General features: G+C 38.5%; 1 protein-coding gene across 1 annotated transcript in view; it reads right to left on the minus strand.

Moving 5' to 3' along the window:
• Positions 1 to 490: 490 nt before the first annotated feature.
• The window catches only part of med13b (mediator complex subunit 13b), a 38,343-nt gene continuing 14,638 nt past the window's right edge, over positions 491 to 24,195 (minus strand). Inside the window, exons 5-30 of the mRNA XM_058799643.1 lie at positions 23,453 to 23,650; positions 23,174 to 23,368; positions 22,497 to 22,656; positions 22,272 to 22,379; positions 21,472 to 22,176; positions 20,692 to 20,908; positions 20,571 to 20,601; positions 20,353 to 20,474; positions 19,960 to 20,044; positions 18,793 to 18,986; positions 18,501 to 18,700; positions 13,726 to 14,630; positions 12,434 to 12,601; positions 12,130 to 12,353; positions 10,285 to 10,474; positions 9,856 to 10,207; positions 9,558 to 9,774; positions 9,285 to 9,476; positions 8,017 to 8,240; positions 7,783 to 7,925; positions 7,544 to 7,702; positions 7,262 to 7,405; positions 4,117 to 4,277; positions 3,360 to 3,524; positions 3,118 to 3,218; positions 491 to 2,057 (exon numbers count right to left, since the gene is read on the minus strand). Of these exons, the coding sequence (XP_058655626.1) occupies positions 1,925 to 2,057; positions 3,118 to 3,218; positions 3,360 to 3,524; positions 4,117 to 4,277; positions 7,262 to 7,405; positions 7,544 to 7,702; positions 7,783 to 7,925; positions 8,017 to 8,240; positions 9,285 to 9,476; positions 9,558 to 9,774; positions 9,856 to 10,207; positions 10,285 to 10,474; positions 12,130 to 12,353; positions 12,434 to 12,601; positions 13,726 to 14,630; positions 18,501 to 18,700; positions 18,793 to 18,986; positions 19,960 to 20,044; positions 20,353 to 20,474; positions 20,571 to 20,601; positions 20,692 to 20,908; positions 21,472 to 22,176; positions 22,272 to 22,379; positions 22,497 to 22,656; positions 23,174 to 23,368; positions 23,453 to 23,650 (5,693 nt within the window). The 3' untranslated portion in view covers positions 491 to 1,924. The remainder of the gene's footprint in view (positions 2,058 to 3,117; positions 3,219 to 3,359; positions 3,525 to 4,116; positions 4,278 to 7,261; positions 7,406 to 7,543; positions 7,703 to 7,782; positions 7,926 to 8,016; positions 8,241 to 9,284; positions 9,477 to 9,557; positions 9,775 to 9,855; positions 10,208 to 10,284; positions 10,475 to 12,129; positions 12,354 to 12,433; positions 12,602 to 13,725; positions 14,631 to 18,500; positions 18,701 to 18,792; positions 18,987 to 19,959; positions 20,045 to 20,352; positions 20,475 to 20,570; positions 20,602 to 20,691; positions 20,909 to 21,471; positions 22,177 to 22,271; positions 22,380 to 22,496; positions 22,657 to 23,173; positions 23,369 to 23,452; positions 23,651 to 24,195) is intronic.

Consider the following 24,195-nt stretch of genomic DNA (forward strand, 5'->3'; position numbering starts at 1 on the left):
TCCACACACTAAAGTTTATTGAATTTATCCACTAACAATATCTAAGACTGGATATTAAATGTGGAGGAATAGTCGTTTTTTTACTCAAGATCTCCATCACAGTGTCATTTCTACTACAACTTAAAGACTTATTCTCATTTAATTTAATTAAAAGATTAAATGAAATGACGGTTATGGAAACATTTTTAAAATTAAACGTCCATAGTTTTAAAGATAGCTTTTAAATACACACAAATACATATTTTCTTCACACGTTTTGAATAACTGTCCAAATTAAAGTTTGACTGGAATATTAACGTCGTTTAATATATTAACACCAGCTCTGAGGGACTGAAAACGGAAATACATTTTCACACATTTTTTTATTGAAATAATATATTCCCATGTTTTAAGACATAAAACTTAAATTTAAAGTAGTAAAACCTGTACATATTAAATAGCAAAAATAAATTATGAAGCATATTAAAAAAATAATCCAATTTTAATGTAACCGCAATGCATGAAAAACAAAAACAAAAAGCAAACAAACTTTAAATCCGTTAGTTTTAATAAAAATCAAGCCCTGGGACATATAAGTGTCTTAAGTAAAAATAAAAATAAAAATCCATAATTCATATAATGCTTATAATTTTATGCACATCTCAGTGCCTGCAGGAATTTCACATCTTTCAAATGAGCAATTTCCAAGACAGACTGCAGAACAAAATGAAAAGATTTTGACACTACAGATGAAGGTATTTTTATCAGCAGTAGCACATGCAACTGGTACATGACTCTGAGATAGACAGCAGAAAATAAAAATATAAGAATTCCCCAGGAGCCATAACCATCATGCCAAAAGTAGTGATAGCAAAATAGAGAGTGATGCAGTGCCCAGGATCTCAATGAACAGTTACAATACTATTAACACCACACATTCATAGCTCAGCCTCTGGTTCAGCTCCATCAGGAAACGAGCGCATATGCACAGCCAGTCGCCAGGACACGCCAACAGGCCTGATGAGAATATAGCACCATGTCATTTCACAGGGATTTGAGCAGAATAAATACACAGCAATTTCCCCCTCGAGGGCTTATCATACCTGGAGAGTATGATGAAACCCCCTGCAATATGGTGTCTCATTTTTTCCCTAGAAACCCAGGATATTTGTTCAAAATCAAGCAGAATGTGCAATGACGACCACGGGTTTCAGGTTTTACACACTTTATTCCTAAAACATTGGCTGCACCATCCATAGCGGCACACAATTGTATGTACACATTTATATACACACAATTCTCTAAATCTGTGATATAAAATATATAATCCGACAATGTACCTCTTGTCCTCTTATTTGAACACATTAAATTGCTGTACAGGAATTCTGTAGCTACAGCCTATCTTAAAGTCCCCACCACACAAAGGTAAGAACGTGAGCTCCTGTATACTTCATCTGTACACTGTGACAGTAAAAATTGTGGAGAAAATATTTCTCTAAATATTCCTCTAAAAGCCACCTACAGCAAATTCACTTGTCGGTTCTGTAATTAAGACAATTACATACATGACAAACCATTTTCAATTCATTTAGGAAGGCAATATGCAGCTTCCTGTCTTTATATAATATAAAAGATTAAGAAATTACACATTTAAAAACGTACAATAAATAAGATATATGCAGGCATTTCAAACGATAAAACCTGACCCAAACTGCACTTTTAGGCCATTATCAGGACTTGAGTTCATTGAGATGGACTAGTTCTTTTGCCTCCAGTTCCTGTGAGATGGACACTTGGCATGAACTGGGCAGCCTGGCTTTGCCGTAAGTGCGCTGTCTGATTGAAGTGGCTTTGCCCAGCCTGCGGCGGCAGTGCAGTGATGCTGTGTCTCTGCGGGGTCCGTTGTGAGAAATCATGGCAACACTTGTGCAGAGCCCCTCGTTTGTTAGAGCATGTTCATTATGAAGTTGTACATTTGGTTGAGCACAACAAAGTGCACGGGCAGACAAGAGCGCCGGTCCTGAGTCGCTGGGTCACAGGTCAGCCATGACAGGGCGTTGTACTGTTCCAGCACAAATCTGCGAAAACAACAAATGTGTAAGAAATCCTTTATTCATTTAAAAATGTGGATAGTTCATCTAAAAATGACAATTATTTCATTAAATACACATCCTCATGTCATTCCAAACACACAAGACTCACATTTATTTTCAAAACACACTCAAAAAAGTATTTAGGCCTAAATTTTAGATTATGTATTTGAATTGCATAGAAAATTTCCATCCATTTGGATTCCACAATTTTACCGTAAACCAAAAATGTCACCTCAATTGGAAGTCCATTTCATTAAAACTTTGACATTTCAAAAAGTTCATAAAATTCGTTGTAAAATTACTCCATTTGAATCAAGTGGTTTAAGTCTTCTGAAGAAACAATCTCTTTCTAAACAGATTTAATTTAGACTTTCGCTCATATATTAACATCGATCAATGTACATATTTTGAGGTTCTGTTGAGCATATTTGATGAGATTTGTGATTAGGAGGCCTAAATTAAATCTGCTCATTATTTGTAGCAGTGGTTCTCAACAAGGGGCCTCTGCAAATTTCCAGAGGGGCCCCAATAAGTCTTAAAACTAAATAAATGCAGTTATATTGACAAATCTTAGTTAAAATGATAAAAATCATGTCTCCTCAGAAGACTTAATTCATTATGGATTTCTTTAATGTCTTTATGAACATTTTTGAAGTGTCAATGTTTTGGTGGAATGAACTTTTAACAGTGGGAATGAAATTGTAAATTTCATTAAAAATATCTTCATCTGTGTTTTTAAGATGAATCAAATTCCCATGGGATTGAAACATGATGTCTGTGGGGTGAATTATTCCTTTAAATAAACGGTGTTTAATGGATTTAAAATAAATACTTTCTGGAATGCAATTTATTCATAAATCAAATCCAGTCTGGAATGTATGATAAATCAGTTGCTCTCCTTGTAAAGTGGATTTATGGAAGCTCCAACAACTATGAAAAAGCATCAATGAGGATTACACCATGTGGAATAATTTGATAAATGTACAGAGATATATTAGAGACAAGGGAGATAGGGAAGAGTGTCTGTAAGGAGTCCAGCTGATACCTGAGCACATCTGAGGTATGGCTGGAGTCCAGAGGGTGAGAGTGTTTACTGTGCAGCAACTCATCTGACTGCACTGATGAAACATTAAGGTGCAGAGAAGCCTGACAGGAAGACAAAAACATTCATTATATGACACCTCTGCAGCTCTGTTAAACAGATTAGATTGTGAAACATGATTTGGACAATAAAGCTGTAATGTATCTCTTGAGTGAAATGATTATTACATTGACTGAACAGCTTACCTTCAGGAAGAGAGGACATTGGTTCTTTGCCTGTGGGCAGGATGACCAGAACCAGTCAGGCAGTGGGCCGGCTTTAGCCGTGGACACAAAGTAGCCCAGAGCCATGGGCTGCTGGAGGATGTTGGGAGACTCGTCATGAGACTCCATCCTGTCTGTGCTCTGGCCCTGAGGATGGGAGAGAGACAGCGAGAGTGACTACAGCCACTTAAAATAGTTATGTAATAGCATGGATAAAATTCTAAATAATTTCTCATTACACCTAAACTTAGATCATGATAGTTTTTTGGAAAAAACAACAACATTTAATTAGCAAAAATGAAATAAATTGAACAGTTTACTTGAAAGATTTCTACATCAAACAAACACTGTCCTTTTAAACTTTCTATTCATCATATAATAAACAAAAAATAGTTTCCACAAAAATATTAAGCAGCAAAACTGTTGTCAATACTGAAAATAATAATAAATGTTTTTTGAGCACCAATTTAGCATATTAGAATTATTTTTGAAGAATCATGCGACACTGAAGACTGGTGTAATGATGCTGAAAATTCAGCTTTACGTCACAGGAATAAATTACATTTTAAAATATATTCAAATAACAAAATAAAAAAAAACACATTGTAATAATTTCACAATATTACTCCTTTTACAGTATTTTTAATGCAGCCTTAGTAAGCATAAGAGACTTCTTTCAAAAATATTGACAGGCATTATATGCAGAAATTCTTCAAAAACACAGAGCAAATCAGTTTACCTTGCTGCCGTCTCCTCCGTGGTGGTAATGTGAACCTGGCGACTGTACTGGGGAGGTGGTGGGGGAGTTGGGTAAGATGTTAATGAGATCAGGATCAACCAGGTCATTCTCTGCCAGCAGGTCTAAGATTCCATCCATGCCGCCCATGCCATCTGTGACATCTGCAAACACAATTAGAAGGTATATTAGCCTGCTATAAACAATTAAAGGGACAGTTCACCCCAAACTGAAAATTCTGTCATTAAAGACCCTCATGTCGTTCCAAACCCGTAAGACCTTTGTTCATCTTCTAAACACAAATGAAGATATTTTTGATGAAGTCCGAGAGCTTTCTGACCCTGCATAGGCAGTAGGGGTGGGAGAAAAAAAAGATAAAATAAAATAAAAAAAATCGATTCACCTAACTATCACGATTCTTTTTAAAACGATTTAAGAATCGATTGGTTTACCTCAAAAGCAATTTTTATTTCATTATTTTATTTTTTCTAAGAGGTGGTGGGGAGAAGTTAGAGCTTTGTAATTCCAACAGAGGGCGAAATGTATCAGTGTGTTCGACTCGGAGCAGCACCACGCAGACGATCAGCGTATGACATCAAAGTACCGCGAGAGCGATTCGAAAGCATGCATTAGATGACGTCATATACAGTGCCCTCCAAGAGTATTGGAACAGTAAAGACAAAATTGCTCTGTTGGCTGTGGAATCAAGACATTTGCAAATATGATGAAAAGATGAATATGAGACAAAACTACAGAATGTCACATTTTATTATTGGGTGATTCAACACAGATGTTTTACCATCTAAGAAGTTCAGCACTTTTAGGGTTTCATCCCTCTATCTGATGTGATTGGAACAGTTGCCTCACAGGTCTTTCTAAGTAATCAGCTGTGTCCTGTTGCATTAATTCTTCAGATACTAAAAGCAGGGAATGTGTCGTATCAGTTATATCCATTACTTCTGTATTCTGAATCTTGCATTCGATGATGACACACACAAACCAAGATGAAGATGAGGGAGCTGACTTTGAGAGAAAAGCAAGCAATTAGGATGCTAAAAGAAAAGAGGAAGTCTATTAGAGCTGTAGCATAAACAAAGGGCATGGACAAATCAAGAGTTTGGAAACCACCAGCAACCAACAACGACCTGATCGGCTGAGAAAACAATAGTAGTTGATGACAGACAAATCATAAAAGCTGTGAAAATTAACCCTAACAGACAAAATCACCAACAACTTCCAGAAAGTTGGGGTGATGGTCTGACAATCTACTGTCCTCAGGAGACTTTGACACAGAATTACAGATGCTACACAGCAAGATACAAACCTCTGACCAGCACCAAAAATAGAAAGGCAAGATTAAAGTTTGCAAAAAAGCACAAAGGTGAGCCAGAAGAGTTTTGGAATGGTGTTTATGGACCGATGAGACAAGATGAACCTTTATCTATGTGATGGGAAAGCAAAAATGTGGAGAAAAAAAGGGAACTGCAAATGATCCCAAGCATACAGCCTCATCTGTAAAGCATGGTGGAGGTGGTGTCATGGCATGGGCATGCATGGCTGCCTCTGGAACAGGCCCTCTCAACTTTACTGATGACTTAATGTATGATGACTCTAGCAGAATGAATTTGGAAGGGTACAAAACCATCTTGCCTACCAATATTCAAGAAAATGCCACCAGATTCATTGGGAAGTGCTTCATATTGCATCAGAGCAATGACCCAAAACACCCTGCCAGTTCAGTCAAGGAGTTTATAAGAGCAAAGAAATGGAAAGTCTTAGATTGCCCAAGTCAATCTCCAGATTTAAATCCGATTGAACATGAATTTCACCAGCTGAAGAGAAGCGTAAAGGCAGAAACTCCCCAAAACAAGCAACAATTGGAATTGGCTTCATTAAAGGCTGGGAAAAGCATTTCAAAGGATGAGACCAAGAGTCTGGTGATGTCTATGGGTCACAGACTCACTGCTGTGATTGCGCCCAAGGGATCTGCAACTAAATAATAGCTTTTAATCTTTTATATCTGCCTTATGTTCAACTGTCCCAATACTTATGCTCACATCAATGAGTGGGATGAACTCTAAAAGTGCGGTTCTTTTTATCTGGTAAAACATGTACGTGTTGAAACGGCTAATAATAAAATGTGACATTCTGTTGTTTTGTCTCATATTCATCTTTTCATAATTTTTGCAAATGTTAAGTCAGTTAAGTTAAGTCGTGACGTATTGTCAAGTATGGTGACCCATACTCGAAATTGGTGCTCTGCATTTAACCCATCCAAGTGCACACACACAGCAGTGAGTAGTGAACAAATGCACACACACAGTTAACACACACAGTTAACACACACAGTTAACACACACAGTTAACACACACAGTTAACACACACAGTTAACACACACAGTTAACACACACCCGGAGCAGTGGGCAGCCATTGCTCCAGCGCCCGGGGAGCAATTAGGGGTTCATATACAGTCTCTTTTAAGGGTAGGCTATCATCAAATATTTTCCATTGTCTAGTCTTTAATAAGCAAACAAAAATCACAATAAATTGTAATATCAAATCGTAATAGTAACTGCTGTGTGTTTTTTTTTTTAATTGTGACAGTCTGTATATTAAGTGTATCATTCAACTTTTTCCCATGGTCTAGAGTTAAAAAAATAAATAAAATCGCAACATATATCAATATCAAATAGCAATACTTGTAGAATCAAAATTCTTAAAAATCGCAATACATATCGTATCGTCACCCAAGTATCGTGATAGTATCGAATCGGGTGGTAGGTGTATCGTCCCATCCCTAATAGGCAGCAAGGGTCCTACCATATTCAAGGCCCATTAAGATACAAAAAAATTCTTGTAGCTTCATAAAATTAGGGTTGAACCACAGATGTCACATGGACTATTTTGTCGATGTCCTTGGTACCTTTCTGGGCCTTGAACGTGGTAGGACTCTTGCTGTCTATACAGGGTCAGAAAGCTCTCGGATTTCATCAAAATATCTTAATTTGTGTTCTGAAGATAAATGAAGGCCTTATGGTTTGGAAAGACATGAGGGTGAGTAATTAATGACAGAATCTTCATTTTTGGGTGAACTATCCCTCTAATAAATAAGAAGTGCTTGGTGGGGTGGATGTGAAAGTGTCTGACCGTTGTTGGGATTGAAGGCCTGGAGGCCAGCAGAAGTGGGGAACACGAGGATGTGAGTGCAGGAGGTATCCTGAGGAGTGTTTAACTGCGACTGCATGTTCAGGGTCGTGCTGCGGCCAAACACGGAGCCCGTGGACACTGAGTCTATGGAGAGACAGAATAGGAAGGGAAAATTATGAACTTTCATCAAATATTCAAAGGTTTCTAAAGGTCTGAAAGGATACAATGAACAAAAACAAAGTATAGAACAAGCTCTCTGTGTGAAAGCACCACATTAATTACCTGGCATGATGACAAAGGAAGCCTGTGGTTCCATGGCGACTAGACAGGTACTGAGGATGCTGGGACTGTCCGCAGCAGAGATGCCGCACATCCTGCACATTTCCTTCAGTCGTCTGCTGAGAGACTGCAAGTTTCGCCTACTCAACAAAATACTCCAATCTGATTGGAGCAAAAACAGTAGTTAGATCAATAGCAAAGGGCACATGATGCCAAACACTTATAATAATTGCAAAACCTACCACGCAACTCCCCGTGACCTATCCTTCCGAGCCGGCCAATCACAATGCGCCAAGGAAGTGAGGTCATCTGTACGAGGCCCAGGCACCATTCCCAAAGCTTCTGAAGGCCCTGTCGTCGTGCAGAGCCCTTTTTCCTCCGAGCTCTGTGTGAAAACACATAAACGCCCCAGTCACAAACAGAAGCCTGGGCTTCAGCAAACTAAGTCAAACAAAGACCAACTCTTGAGTGCTCACCGGTTGGGTACGTCGATGCTGATGACGCAGGTTTCCAGCAGCTCTCCGTACTGGTCTGTGCATGAAGCCAGGAGCCACCTCTGGTCATGCGACAGGCAGTAGGCCACAAACAGCACGTTGTATTTCTGGGCAGCCTCTCCGAAAGTCTCACCCAGCTCTGTCTGCTTGTCCTTCACTGGTGCCAGGACAAACGGCGGTGCGTAGAGATGTAAACACTCTGGTCTCTGAGGAGGGCAAGGACCAAGAGGTCAATACTATGATTTAATACACAGCCCTTTTTCTCAATATTTTTTTTTATGTATGAAAACTGCACAACTGATCATTGCTTCTGGAAAATTATGTGTGTGTAATCTCAGGTTCAAGACTTTGATTCAATTTTAATTTTTTTGATGCCAAAGACCCCAAAATGAGATGATCCTTTTGAAAGACCTCGTTTTAAAATAAGGCAGCTATACACTACTGGTCAAAAGCTCAAGAAACATCTCTTATTATCAATGCTGAAAAGAGCTTTTGCTGAAAAGTTTAGGGTGAGAAAACTGGTTTTAAAAATGAATTAAGAAAATAATGTAGTTATTTTAATTCAGCAAGAAGTCATTGAAATGAATTGAAAATAACAGTAAAGACATTAATAATGTTAGAAAAAAGTATTTTCAAATTAATGCTGTTCATTGAACTTTATATTCATTAGAGAATCCTGAAAAAAGGTATCAGTACCATGATTAATTGAGCACCAGTAATAATTAATAATTGAACATCAAATTAGCAATTTAAAAATATTTAATTAAATATTAAATTACAATTAAATACAGAATATTTAAATATTAAAATATTGTAAATTGTAAGAAAATATTGTATTTATCAAACAAATAAAGTGCCTTGATGAGAATTCAAAGACATTCAAAAATCATATTATTGCAAACTTTAGACCGATAGTGTATATTTTCATGTATAAATATATGCTTTCATACTGTGACCAATAAAATTACAAACTTTTTACAGAAAATATTATTTTTAAAAATATATTTAATTATAAAAAAAACAAAAACATGTAAAATATCAACAACAACAAAAAAAGATTCAATTCATTATTAATATTATTATTTTTTCCCTCTGAACTTTACCACAGACCTTCTAGGACTCCCTTTGAGGCCCAATTACATTTTTAAAAAGAATGAAAGCAGAAGAAATATAACATTTGACCAGTCTGTATTGAAATCTATTTAATTTGAAAACCCTTTGTCTAATATATTGGCAATTATTAGGAGTACCTCTTTGCTCTGTAGTGCAGTGTCAATGGCCAGGCCGGGGCCGAAGCCTGTTAGCGTTTTGACATTAGTGGAGGTTGGCAGACGCCGTCTGCACTGAGTGTAAACTGAGAAAGCCAGAGACTTCAGGTGCTGTGCATATATATGGCGCTCCTCACTCCAGACCGGCTGCAGCAAGTACTGACTGGGAATAATCTGGTAGAAGAAAACACAGGATGTTTAGATCTAAGCAACGTGACGTTAGAGTCAGAAAGCACAGATCAGATGGATTCTTACTTGGACATATACGGCATTCCTGATGTGAGGAGGAAGAGACTGAAGCATCTCTAGATAACAGCGAAGAAGACTCATCGTCCACATGCTAGAATTGCCGCCTTGGCCCGTCTCCTCATAGCTGAACGGGTTTACGATGTAGATCACTATAGCGGGAGGATAAGTGACAGCATGGGAGTCTCCGTCAGTCGGCACCCCCACCTTCTCTCTCTCCATTGTGCTGTGACACAAATAAATCACAGATCAGAAATCACATCTGAGAGAATCAGTAACAAGATTGTTTGGATGTGAAAGGTGGTACCTCTCTGCGGGCTCAGACTGGACCTGAGGTTGGCTGGTGGCCGATGTGCCGTCCCCCAGAGTCCCTGCACTCTGACCACCACTCGGCTGGCTGGACTGCAAGCCCCCGAAAGGAGGCAGTGAATTAGGCTTGGAAGACGGCATGGTGCCTATGCCCTGAGAGCAGGAGGAAGAGGAAGAAGTGGTGGATGTGGTGGTGGCAGTGGTGTTAGTGTTGGAGGTGCTGTTGGTGGATGGGGTGGTGTTCTGAGTGGCTGTAGCGGGACTGCCAGTGCTGGAAGTTTGTGTAGAGCTGGTTGGGTTTCGCTGGGAAAGCAGTGAGCTGTCCAAAGACTGGGATGCCAGAATGGACGCTGAAGAGATAAGAAACAGTATAAGACTGTTGCATTTACCTTGTCCGGACAACATCATAATTTGTTTGTGCATATACCCAAGTCGTGACAGCACACTTGTGCGTAGAGTTTGAGCTTGTTAAACGCCTCGCTGCTGCTGTTGATGGTTTTTGGGAGCCAGTCAGTGAGAGTCTGATCCGTGAGAGCTTTGGATCCAGTATCGCTCACCGTCACAATGCCATCAGCGTGAGTCTTGGCGATGGGTCTGTGCTGACCGAGCCGACAGGACTGTCGAACAATAATAAATCATGTCAAGTCAATTTTTTTTGTATAGTGCTTTTCACAATACACAGCTTTACAGAAAACCATGAAATTCATGTTCATAACATCATAATATATCATCTTTATGCCTTATAGTCACATTTAGCAGATTAGATTGATACATTTTGCCCTACTGTATGCATGTAGACAGAGTTGGAAATACTTACATATCATACTTCAAAGAGCTGGGCAATAATATATTTTTTAAATTTTACAATAAACAAAAAAACAAAACAAAAAATCAGGTGGTTGAGGCTTGCAATATACCATTTAATTCCTTTACATGAGTGTGCTGTATAAATGCAGAAAAAGTTGGACAGAGATATCCAACTTCATATGAAAGACCAGACTTACATATATTTAATTCTGCAATGAAATAAAGCAGGCAGTTGAGATTTGCTATATAGTATATAATCGTTTTACACAAGTGTACTGTGCAAATGCAGATAAAGTTGAAAAAAGTATATATTATGATGCAACATTCACCAAATAATAGGGATGTAACTATCAAAATCTCACAATACGATAATATCGCTATATGAAGTCCACAATACGATATTTATTGTGATATTTTTTAAAAAACAAGACAAATGAAGAATTGGAAAAAAATAAAAATTGTGTACATTTTTAAGTAAAATTATTCTATCTAATGCACTTTAAGTTTTCTTAGTTAAGAACATGGGTTGAGCTCTTAATTTTGAACTCTCAAAGTCAGTGAATTGACTTGTACCTGAACTTTAAAGGGGACTCAACCCTTGTTTTATTAATGATATACTGTCTAAGTCTAAATTACATTCACACTGGTGTTTTAGGAAGCCAAACAAATTAGAAAACAACAACAATACTACTACTACTACTACTACTACTACTACTACTACTACTACTAATAATAACAACAACAACAACAACAATGACAGTAATAGCCATATATTGTAAAACAATTGCAATGTAAAATGAATGAAAGTGAGTATTTCATAGGTATATTATTTTTGCTTTACACTACAGTAGGGAAATTACAATATTTCTTTCCTAAATTCTAAACTTCAAAGAGATATTTTGAATTTGGACTGCATTTAAATTGCTAGCTTTCAGCAATTTAAGACGGAAACGGCAGTAGACCCTTTATTTTTAAGGAAACCTCCAGCTTCAGTGAAAACAGTCTTACAAAAACGCGTCTCACTACAAATCTAGTGAAATGCTGTAATCATCTGCTGCAAAAATAAAAGCAGAACTGGTGGCTGTTGCGTTCCCAAATGTGCACTAAACTCACAGCACATGCAATAAACAAGTTCACTGCATTCTGTGAACGGAGCTGTTCTGAGGCACTTTGAAACGGGCAGCAAAAAAGGGATTAAGCCATATTGTGCTTTCAGCTTTAGTTCGTTTGACAGATACTGTGCCAAAGCATAATGGCCCAAAACACAACTTTAAAAGACCTTTTGTTTAAATATATTTTGAAAACTACACTTTTTGCCCGGAAGACCTATCGTTTCTATCATTTCATGCGGCCACGATAATATCGAGACAGTTTTGCTATTGCGATATCACTATGTTGATAATATTGTTACATCCCTAACAAATAAATGCGCAAATCACGTTGTGAGTTCACAGCATGCTCTAACCTCATATACAGCTGTTAAGTCTCTGAAGAAAGTTCTGGCTCCATTAAGCAGGGCTTCGTTGTCAGGACACACCACCATGTATCCGATATCCCGCTGAGAGCTGTAGGGGTCCAGCAGAAGCTTCTCCCAGTATGGCAGAGCAAAAGGAGACAGCACCACGAAGTCATACTCATTACCCACCAGTAAGGTGGGGATAGGGAGGGGCTCTGGAGATTCATCAGTGCCTGAGAGAAAAGAGCTGTGTAAATATGCCTGTATCATATATAAATGACGCAGAGGATGGTGCATGTTGAGTTACGCCTACCATACGATCCCCTGCCAGCCATCTTGTGGAACTGCTGCCAGGTGAGGGGGCCCTGGACTCCCCAAGAGCGCACAGACCTCTTCTTCTGGATGGTGTCCTGCAGGACAGGCTGCAGCGACAGCAGCATCCTCAGCACGTCCTGGGAGAACAGCATGTTCATATCGAAAGCTGCAAGAACACAGAGAGAGGAGTGTTTTACAAACACCAGATTTGCCTTCAAATAGATTTACTCATAAACCCATTTAGTTTGAGAAAGCCGTTTTGTTGGTTACTGACAGAATTTGCTACAGGTCTGCATGAAATGAAAATTCACAATATCTGTTTACAGTATCTACATATCTATGAAGGGATTGTTCTGGCGACACATCCTGGACCTCTCCAACCATTTCACCCTTTTCTTACAATTGACTCCCAAGCTCATATTCTGTTCTGCCTTCATCCAATCAACCCATGGACTGAACCAAATCCTGCTTGGTTTGGTCTGTTTCATTCGAATGTACGTCACAAATATGGAACAAAATCTGTGACATGTCCACATAATCTTTAATATTTGGCAATTCTTTATGATAGAAATGCATAAACAGTGCAGTCATTTCTTGAACAAGAACATCTGGATATCAAAACATGCAAACTCAAATAGTTTAAACTTTTATTTTAAAGTCACAATGAACAGTTAGCATATTTAGGAAAGATAATAATGTATTCTTCTGTGTTGGCATAGGTTTATAAATGATTTACCTTATAAATCTGATAGAATGGTGCACATTGTTCCCAGAAGAACATTATAAGCAACTCAGACACAGCTAGGGCTGGGCGATAAAACGATAAGGATAATTATCACAATATAAAGTTCCTCGATAAAACAATATCAAGTGCTTGATAAATGTTCGATATAATGTTTATATGCCAAAAGCAGAACGAAACGGCACTACTTGGACCATTTATCCGCTCTGCAGCACAGCACGAGCTCACTAGAGCAGATGCATTGCTTGTTCATTAAGACTCGGTCACACATGCACTAAACAGCGCTGTGAGATCCAGTGAAGAACACAAATGACTCACTGATTTAAACTAGTTTACAGCCAGATGAAACAGCGCTGACAAACAGCAGAAACACTGTGTGCAACAATACAGTCAGAAAGCTTTCAATCTACAAATCACCATCATTTACCATGGACTCACTGTGGTTTTGAACCATTGCTAAAATCCTTGCACTGAATGAGCAGTGTAAAAATAAAAGTAAAAGAATATAAAAAATTAATCATTCAACATCATCACAGAGGAAGTCTCACCGTTGCGTTTGGCCCAGTGGTGTAAAGAGGAGCTCTTGACCAGCGTCTCATCGACTTTTCCTCCAGACATGTTGTCCATGAACTGTCTGCCGTGCTCCAGAGCCAAGTAGCAGTCACTGTAATAGTCCCTCTCCTCCAGGCGCATGGGGGGCTTGAGACTGGTGCTGGGATGTTCTGGCCTGATGATTGGGGAGAAGGGGTTAGTGCACAGATCCTGCAGCAGGAGGATTAGATCATCCGGGACCTGCTCTTTAAGGGCCGCCCCTCTCTGAAGGGAGGCTGTGCGTACAGCCTCAAAGTGCTTCTCAGTCTCCCGTCCGGAATCCGAACCCCGTCCCATGATGTCCAGCTCGTCCTCCAGAAAGAGGCCTGCCCCGTTCCCATAGCGACGGTTCATGACAGCGCTAAAACCGCAGGAGCAGGGGTCCATGCTTGAGTACTGTGAATCCATGTTGGGATCGCTGATGTAGACACCCACATCCGCCCCCGTAATGTCCATGTTGCAGACGCAGATGCAACAGCTGTCAAAGTTGCAGTCCTTGAAGAGGTTCATGACCGACTCGGAGAGGATGAGGGTGACGTATAGGCTGTGAGCTTCTGGGATGGAGGGCACAGTGGCCGGCTCTACCGAATTTAAAGGTCTGCAGGTGGAGGGCGTAGAGGCGGGAGAGTAGAGGTCAGAGTTCTCGTATTTCAGCGAGCCCTGGACGCTGGCAGGGCCTCTGGGGGTGCGTGGGGTCCGAGGTGTCCGTGGTGTTGGGGCAGAGATTCGAGGGGTGGCAGGGGAGGGCAGGATGCCAGCGCCACTGTTGCTGGGCGGAGCGCTGTTAGACATAAAGGTGTTGTGTGTCTGAGGGGTGCAGCTCTGGTCCTGCTCAACTGCACTTCCTACACTAGGGATGTTACTGTTAAAGAAAAGGAGAAAGTGTTACAAATAGTGGCTAAAATATCAAACCAACTGGAATTTATTCTGAAGATAAATAGCACAAGCGTAAATTTCAAGCCAAATGTGTGACAGAAAGAACACGGTTTAGTTTGAAAGTGTAAAACAATAGATATATCATCTAAAATTATGGGGGAAAAAAACATTTTTGGCCACATTTTGCTTGTCACACAGTGGAAATATCTGGTTACCTCCTAAAATACTCCTCAAGTCAAGTGAATTTAATTCCTGATTCACTGTTTAAAGTTTTTAAAGTGATTCATTGCCAAACTCTGTGTTAAGATTCAGCATAAAAGCTGCAACATATGTCTGCACTGTCTAGCCAATAGAAACGAAATAGTACAATAGAAATAGTAGGTGTAGTAAGTAGGTGTGGCTTTTTGGATGTGCGCAAGAAAGATTCTTGTGTCCAAAGATACCATTCAATAAGTTTGTGTTTGGGCTGTTCTTCATGTTTTTCAAGTCTCTTATGCTCAACAAGGCTGCACACAAATACAGTAAAACAATAATATTATGAAATACTACTATTAAATTAACAGCTTATCTACTATATATATATATATATATATATATATATATATACACACACACACACACACACACACACACACACACAGTGTGCAGAATTATTAGGCAAGTTGATATTCTGGTCATATATTTTTTTTCCAAGAACATTTTACCAATTCCAAACCACATCAATCTTAATAACTACTATTGATTTTGTATTTTATCATTTATAAGTGATATATAATTGCCCATGAAGGCTGAAAGTCAAAAACTCCTTATTTCAGGTGTGCAGAATTATTAGGCAGGTTTTCTTTTACAGATAAAATGAGCCAAAAATGAGATTGAACTCAAGAACAAAAGTAAAACAATTATTAAATGCCCATGAGAAGGATGCAATACTAATGCAATAATAGAATTACCAAAGTTAAGGCATGACCATTGGGCAGCGAAATGCTCATTGGGTCAGTGCGGTCAGAAAAAACAGGTGGAAAAGAAAAGACACCTTAACTGCAAAAGAATTAGGAATTAATGTCAAGAATTAGGTGAGAAACCATCAGGAACCATTTAGTCTCCAGCACCATCATTTTACAGAACTGCAACCTTCCTGGAGTTTCCAGAAGTGGAATGTGTCAGGTTCTCAGAGACTTTGCTCGGGTAAAAAAAATATTTTAAATGACTCTCACTTAATAAGAATAACAAGCTGAAGTGTTGTGAAATACACGAAGACTGATTTTGTATAGGATTTATGGACAGATAAGTTGTGAGTGACTCTTGAAGGACCAGCATCACATCCTCTTGTACCACTGTTTGAAAAATTTATCTTCCAGAATCTGGCAGTAAGTTTTAGGAGCTCATTTTTAATCAATCCTGCAAGACAGACTTTTCAGGATAGGAGATGAACTAAAATGAGCTCCCAAAACTTACTGCCAGATTCTGGAAGATAAATTTATAAATAAAAAATAAAAAATAAAAAATATTATATATATATATATATATATATATATATATATATATATATATATATATATATATATATATATATATATATATATATATATATATATTAGTGCTGTCAATCAATTAAAAAAATTAACTAATTAATTGCAATTCTTTTCTGAAATTAATCGCGATTAATCCCACCTAACATAAGTTTTTAAATATATTTTTATATTGCAATAATTTCACATTAAATCTTCAAATTAATGTACAAACAACAAAGACAGTGTATTTTTAATATTTGTTTAATTTTTCAGTCATTTTTTTTTATGACTGAAGGCCAGTATCACTGATACCAATACTACTGATGTCTATTTTCCCCTCCCCTAATATTTAACCATTGACTATAGCCATTGGACATTACAGTATAATTGAAAGCTATCAATTTGAATATTTATTAGACTTTAAAAAAATAACTTGTAATTTAAGTGAACTTAAAACAATCTTCATATAAACCCATTATAACAAATGTCATATTTACCTGTGCCCTTCAGTAGAAATATAGCCAACAGAAATTGAAGTTATCAAACACTAAATTCTAAATTAAATATAGATGAATCCTTAAAGCTATAAAAGTTATTAAATTTCCTCTTTTTTTTCTTTTGTTCTTTGATGAACAGACATCACAGCAGCTGGTTATTAGGTTATTTTGGCTGTTATTTCTTTAAGAGCTGTCGCTGCTGAACATGACACAGATCTGACACGCATCATATTTTCTCTCAACTCTCTTTACCTTTTCTGACCCACTTCAGGTCTTAAAGTCTCTACTAATGAGCTGACGAGTTGAATCAGGTGTGTTAGATGAGGGAGACATTGCTGGGCTGCTCCAGGACAGTTTTGAAAACCATTTCAGAGACATATTCTTAAATGTGACTCATAAAATATTACATGCACGCACAGTTTTAAGGCAGCTTTAATCGCTTTTGGTAATTTCATGACTTAACTGATCATGACATTGCATGCACGTAGTTTCATTCGCGCTTTCATATGAAATGATACAGGCTACAGCGCGCGCTGACCGAGCCCAGTACCGTCTCCGCGTTCGTTTGACTCGCGCCTGCCGCTGAAGTGAAATTGTAGCACGCGTCTGAATCATCTCCTGTTTTGATGTGGTCATAAAGACATTTTGCGACTGAATAAATGCACTTCTTGTCAAGAGAAAAAAAATGACAGAAACGGTTGTGAATGGGGTGGCCAACCCTAGCCCCGCCCCTGCGTTAAAATATATATTTTATAATTTATATTTTTTTATTTTATATTATTTCTGTACTGGCAAAGCTGAATTTTCAGCATCATTACTCCAGTCTTCAGGTCACATGATCCTTCAGAAATCATTCAAATATGCTGATTTGGTGCCCAAGAAACATCTCCTCTTATTATTAATGTCAAAAATAGCTGTGCCGCTTAATATGTGTAAAACATATTTTTCAAGATTCCGATGAACCGTATTTATTTTTTGTAACATTAAAAATGTCTTTACTGTCACTTTTGATCAATTAAATGCATCCCTGCTGAATAAAAGTATTAATTTACTGAAAAACAAATCTTACTGAACGAAAACGACTGTAGTGTTTATCTTCTCTGGCCAGCCAAATAGAAACAGATTAGGTGGGCATATAGTTAATTACAGTAACGTCATGTAATGTAAAATAAACCATATTCAGACTTTCATAAATTTTCTTTGCAGAGAAAATCTCACTTCTCTGCATCACACCACAAAATTTACAAGCACTATAGTCATTTGAGAAAAAAAACAACCAGTAAATCAGCGTCTCTTTCCTTCTCAGACAGTTTAAGTGAAAGTGCACCTGTGGTTAGTCTGCTCGGAACAGAGTCACCTGTGAGAACTGACTTCATTAATCCACTAAAATATCATTGGAAACAGTTAGTAAGTTGCTGCAAAATAATTAATTTTGTTAATTTTGTAGTTAGATGCAGGTACACATCCTAAATTCTAATTCAATGCTCTGGACACATTCCTCCAATTAAGGCTGCACTTTCATTAATATTGAATGTCTATTTTGGGATGGCAGCTGCTTGGACCACAAACAGCAGAGAAGAGTGTGTTCTGTGCTTGTTAAAAACCTGACCCACTTACTTCAACCACCACCTGCTAAATATGCACGACCCCCCCACCCCGCCCCTCCTAAACAAGGTAAATAAATCTGTTTAAAAGCCTTTTAGGCTTCCATACATGCCAACAAGCTGATGAAAGCTTGAATTACTCAATGTCTCATTAAAGGTTTGTTACAAAAGAACAACCAACAATGTGAAACACTAAAATCTGCTAGGGGGGAAGAAAAATCCCTCATTTTCTTGGCTGTTGTACCTGTCCTTGTTGAGGAAGGTCATGGCTGCCATCGGTTGCAGCATCTCCAGTTTGCCGACTGTCCAGCTGGGCCGGTACAAACACTCTTCTGGAAGCTTGATGGGAAGCAGACACTGGCTGGGCAGCGTCTTCAGAGGGGCGTAAAGGGAGCAGCCGATGAGCGCTTGGCAGGACTCTGGCTTAAACACGTAGGAGAAGTCCTGAAGGTACGATAAAGAAACAGAGTCTTGTGTCACAAAATACCTCTTCACGAAAATATCCCTGGGAATTCACAGCAGTAATTAAGTCCTACCTTAATCTCTGAGGGTTTGGGGCTGCAGAAACCCTCCTCCACCTCCATCTTGAAGTTCCCGCTGATGGCCCCATCCAGGAGAGAGAGGCCAGCTGCTGATTCCGTATTGCCCATGTTTATAGGTGAATAGCCCATGATGATGTGCTGCTCCAGTGATGGAGGGGTTGGGAACATTTGGTGCAGGTCTGCAGAGCCTAGATCAATAAACACACACAATGAAGGAACAGAATTTTGGCACTATAAATAGAAAATAGGTAACAGATGCTTGCCATTAACGTCTCAGTCTGTGATGACTTGTGCAGAACTGAAACAGTTTTTGTTTGAGAAAACATGTAACTTTTGGATTCCGGAGCTCTGAGTAGGAGCAATAGGTAGGAACCCAAGCAATGACTTTTCACAGATATTTAAATTTGGGATAACAACCAATAAATATCTGATATGATAATGCTATAGTATTTCCTAATTAAAAAAAAAAAAAAAAAAGCAATTATTATTTTATTTTATTTTTTTATTGTTACAAGCAATGTTATTATAGCAGTTACTATTGTAGTTAATCATTAATAGTTTGAAATAGCTATTATTTTTATATTTTCAGTTTTTATTCTAACTTAAGTTTTAGTAATTTTGTTATACAAAATTTTGTACATAAAGTTTTAAAACTAATAAAATTAAAAAACAATTCTTCAGTTTTATTTTTAATCATTTTAGTACTTCATTTCATGTTAGTTGCCAAAGCAACTCATTTCAGATCAGATATCAACAATTTAAAAATATATTTTTAATGTATAAAATTTTTTTAAACAAATATATATATATATATATATATATATATATATATATATATATATATATATATATATATATATATATATATATATATATATATATATATATATATATATATATATATATTTATTTATTAAATATTTAACATTTTCTTTTTTATTTATAGCGCCAATATCAGCCAATATCCAATATAGTACCAATATATAAGGCATTTCTACAGATTTAACTGCATAAACTTCAGAATTCCTACTTTCTCTACGGATAACATGAACTCATCCTAATATATTCTAAACCAAACTGCTCAGACACTTCCAGTAACAGTTATTAGAATGTATCAGTAACGATGTAGATTCAGCAGGGGTCATGAATTGAGGCACATACAAGGCAGGGGGTCTGGCGCTGCAGGTTTTGGTTCTTTCCCACCAAATTTTTCCTCTGCTCCACCAGCAGCTCTCCTGGATCCAGGCTGTTTGGAGTAAGACAAAGAAATGCTTACTTTAATTGCTCTACCGCTCCCCTAGTTCAGCAAATAAAGAACTTTATGACACCTAAAAGTTTTTCTAATGAGGCAGGAGATCATTAGAAAAATTTGGCTTCAATTTGAATATCACTGTTTCCAACAGATTAATTACTGCTGGAGCTTCACAAATGTGATTCACACCAAAAAGTTACTGAAAAAAGTGGATTATGATGTTACGCTTCAGTTAAGTTAGGACCGCTAGCATTCTCACTTTCCACATCACAGGTAGCTGGCGAGTTCATACGAGTACTAACCGTCAGGTCATCCTCGTCAGAGTTAAAGAGGTTGTCCAGGTCATTAATGGACACGACCAGATCGGTCTCAAGAAACAAGCTGGTGGTAGGAAGTGGTTTACTGCCACCTGAACCCTGGGCATCTGTGTGAAAAGGTGCGTTCAAGATAACCCTCAGAAACATTTACAGAAACAATGAATTATTTTTTATCAATTTAAGTGTGAGGAAATAATACTCACCATCAGAAGATGACACACTGCCATCATCCCTCTAAAAGAGAATAAATAAAAAAATAAGTAAGACTTCACACTTTGAGAAACCCAACAACACAACATTTTTCTAAGAAAATCACTACCAAACCTTATTTTTCTTCCCGGTCTCCCTCTCGGCTCCAGGCTTTTTGTCTTTATCAGAGAAAGTAAACTCCTCATCTCCTTCCACAAAAGCATAAGGATCAGATTCACGCTCCTGGTCTCCGTCGCACACAGCTGCAGAGAGATGCTGGTTTTTCTTTTGCTCGTACATCTTCACCAGGTCCTCTGACACTTTCAGAGGCCTTTTGGAGGATGACATAAACCTGCAAAAATCACCCCACACTATGTTACTTCTCTAGTTAGAAAAGAGTCAATACTAACCGATCAGTTACACCAATTCTACTTTTATATTTCTTTTTTGTATTTACCATGATAGCTTAACAGTTTAATACTCAGGAAAAAATGTGACACTTTTTAATATTAGCAGTACTAAAATCTTTAGACAGACACATTTTTTTAAGAAATTAGAACTTTAATATACACCAAAAGGGTTAATTTAAAAATGTTTTTAATATATTTGTAATCTGAATAATTTTAAAAGCCACTAAATCAAAACATCAAGTGTGTAGCCAAATCTGAAGGTGAACTCCCCTGACGCTGACATAGTCAGTGGCCATTGTTTCAGCAGCTGTTGACTAACTGTTCATTAGGTCACACATTAGTAGTATGGAAAACAAGCAAAGCTGCCTGACGTTATTGACAACCACTGAAGCAAAACGACTTGCAAAAGGGCCAAAGTACTTTATTTTCAACTGCACTTCTCAAAGTAGAAAATGTGCATAATTAACACTATATCACTATTAGTGCACAAGGCTGGAGAACTTACTCTGTAACTGACACAACACCATCCTGGCCTCCGGCCCTGTTACCATCCTCAAAGAGCGTGACCACAGGAAGATGAGGCGTGTGGAAATCCGTATTCTTCCCACCAGGCACCCTAAAGTACCTCCAGGGGTTATGCGTTGTGTCCTCGTTGGGGTTTATGGCGGAGCCCATGTATATGGTGGCTTCTAGGGACTCTGGGTATGGAGGTGGGCAGGGTAAGGGCAGTGGGTCTAGTTGAGAATCATCTGGGGGTTTCTGGGGCACCAGACAGGGCTCAGAGGAAGGAGGGTAGAAGTGTTGGTGCAAGGGTGAGGAGGAAGTCTTTAGGCCATCGGCCATCTCCTCTCCGCGCCCACAAGGGTGCGGGCTGAGTGGCGGGGGCTGAGGAGAGCCGGCCATCTCGTCAGTTGAGCAGTGCATCATTGGGGTCTTGCTGGAGGTGACGTCGGCATGATGGAGGCTGGGGTAGCGGCTGTCCTCGTGGGCCTGCAGACACAGCCTGTGAACAGCATCTCCCTGCTCCAAGTTGGGCTGTTCTTCACACAGAGAGCTGCGGTGGTGGAAGGGCGTCTGGGGCCTCTTCTGCTGCTTGTCTCCTTTCTCCAGCTTCTCCGCCATCTTGTGTTTGGTAGAGGGCTGAGGAGGCTGGCCAGCAGATGGAGGATGCCCTGGGGTGCTACATGCCCGCTGTTTCTGGTTCTTAAGCCTGGAACGAAAAGCAAAAGCTCAATGTCATCAACCGGCTACATTCACTCATTAATCTTTGTTAATTACAGGTCATTTGTTGAGGCTTGAGCATACCTTGAGCAACTGCACTGTGACCTCTGAGACAACTCTACAAAGTCCCAAACAGAAGCTTTGTCCATTTCTTCCTCGCAAACTCCATTAGACATGGTTGAAAACTTTCTCCTGCGAAAATAAATCATACCAAATGCCTGAAGTTGCTTTGTTTTTACTCAATAAATGTCCTCTTGCCAGGTAATTTGCTCTGGCTGATCAGTCAAGCTGTAGTTTTTATATTCATACTTGTTCTGGGCTCGGTTAATATTGCACTCCTGCCAGACTCGCTCCACCATTTGGCTGGCTAGCCGGCGGGGGATCTTGCCTCCGTGATGACTGCTGCTGTCCACACTAAAGGCGCCTGACATAGCTGAGAGTTTCACCCATTTCTGGGCAGGCTGAGAAACTGCAATAAAGGGGGGAAAAGTCATTACAACTAAATGTTTTGACAGCAACAGAGTAGTTGTACTTTAAAAAAAAGATATTAAAAAAATTACATTAAATGTATAATTACATCACATTATTTACTGTTAAATAATTACCATAAACAGTTATATAACTGCTACATGAAGTAATAGATAATAAAATCACACACACGCACACAATTCAACAACTTCTCTGCCTTTAAAATGACTCTTATGCTGACAAAATAAAATACATGAAATTAATAACAATGTTAAATAAGTACAATAAAAATGCTGGATTTTATACAATATATATATTTTTTCTTCTTTTTTTCTTAAATGTAATTTTATGCTGTAGTAAGACATTTTTTTTAGAAATCAATCACATAACATGTTAATCACATCCATTAACTCAAACCCAAATGGAGGGAAATCAAGTTACTTATGTAGAACCAAAGTTAAACATTTGGAATTTTTTTTTCCATTTATTCAGAATAATTGAGAATATAGTGGTGGTACCTGCTTGAGCCTCCTCAGGTGAAGTGGGAGGAGTCAGAGTGACTGATGAGATGCCAGTATCTCCATGGACCATGTGACTGTGCTGACCTCCTGAGTAAGAGCCCGAGGAGGTGGAAGAGCTCACTGTAGCCACGACCGGGATGTCAGACTGGGCCACCAGCACCAGGCTGGCTGGGTACACCATCCTCACCCCAGCTGCACCACATAAATGATTACTTGCACTCGTATTACACATTCATTGAGATGACGTTGAACTCTTAATATGTTCAGCTGACTTACCAACAACAACCTCAACGGCAGCCAAGGAATCGTCCTCCCAGTCGAGGTCATCCATCTTGTCGTCCGTGACCTCCTTGGTGTTGGGGCCAATGGGATAGAACTGCTTCCATTCTTCAATCAACTTCTGGGTCGGTGGATCTGACAGCTTGAAGGACTGGCCTGTCAGAGTCCCACTCAAACCATACGGAGAGAGGATCACTGGGGGAAAACAGGCAGTATGAGAGATACTGTCTCTATGTAATTGCAAGTGTGATACTTCCTGGTAAAGTCTCGGTTCGCTTTGTGGTAACCTGAGAACACGAGAACGAGAATTGCTTAGGGCCACAAAGAAAGCCATAAAACGAAAGTCAAGAGCTCGGTCAATTCAGTTCACACTAGATCTGAAACGGGACAATAAATAAAGAGCAAAGGTATTTCTTTTTAAAGTGTCATGCAACATGTTATTAGATGTTAACATATGTCTAGTAATTAATGTCTATATATCTGTCTCAGTGTGTTATTTTAATATTTAATATTTTTATTCATATTTTTAAGTTTTTTTATATTTTCCATTTTGATTTTAATTTTTAGTTTTTAGTAATTTTGTTGTGCGTTATCATTTTTAGTATTTTTGTGTTTATTTATGTCTGTCTCTATATTTTTTATTTGTCTATATGTGACCCTGGACCACAAAACCAGTCTTAAGTCGCTGGGGTATATTTGTAGCAATAGCCAAAAATACATTGTATGGGTCAAAATTATCG

The sequence above is a fragment of the Onychostoma macrolepis genome, chromosome 15 (genome assembly GCF_012432095.1).
Source record: "Onychostoma macrolepis isolate SWU-2019 chromosome 15, ASM1243209v1, whole genome shotgun sequence".
In the NCBI taxonomy this organism is placed as follows: domain Eukaryota; kingdom Metazoa; phylum Chordata; class Actinopteri; order Cypriniformes; family Cyprinidae; genus Onychostoma; species Onychostoma macrolepis.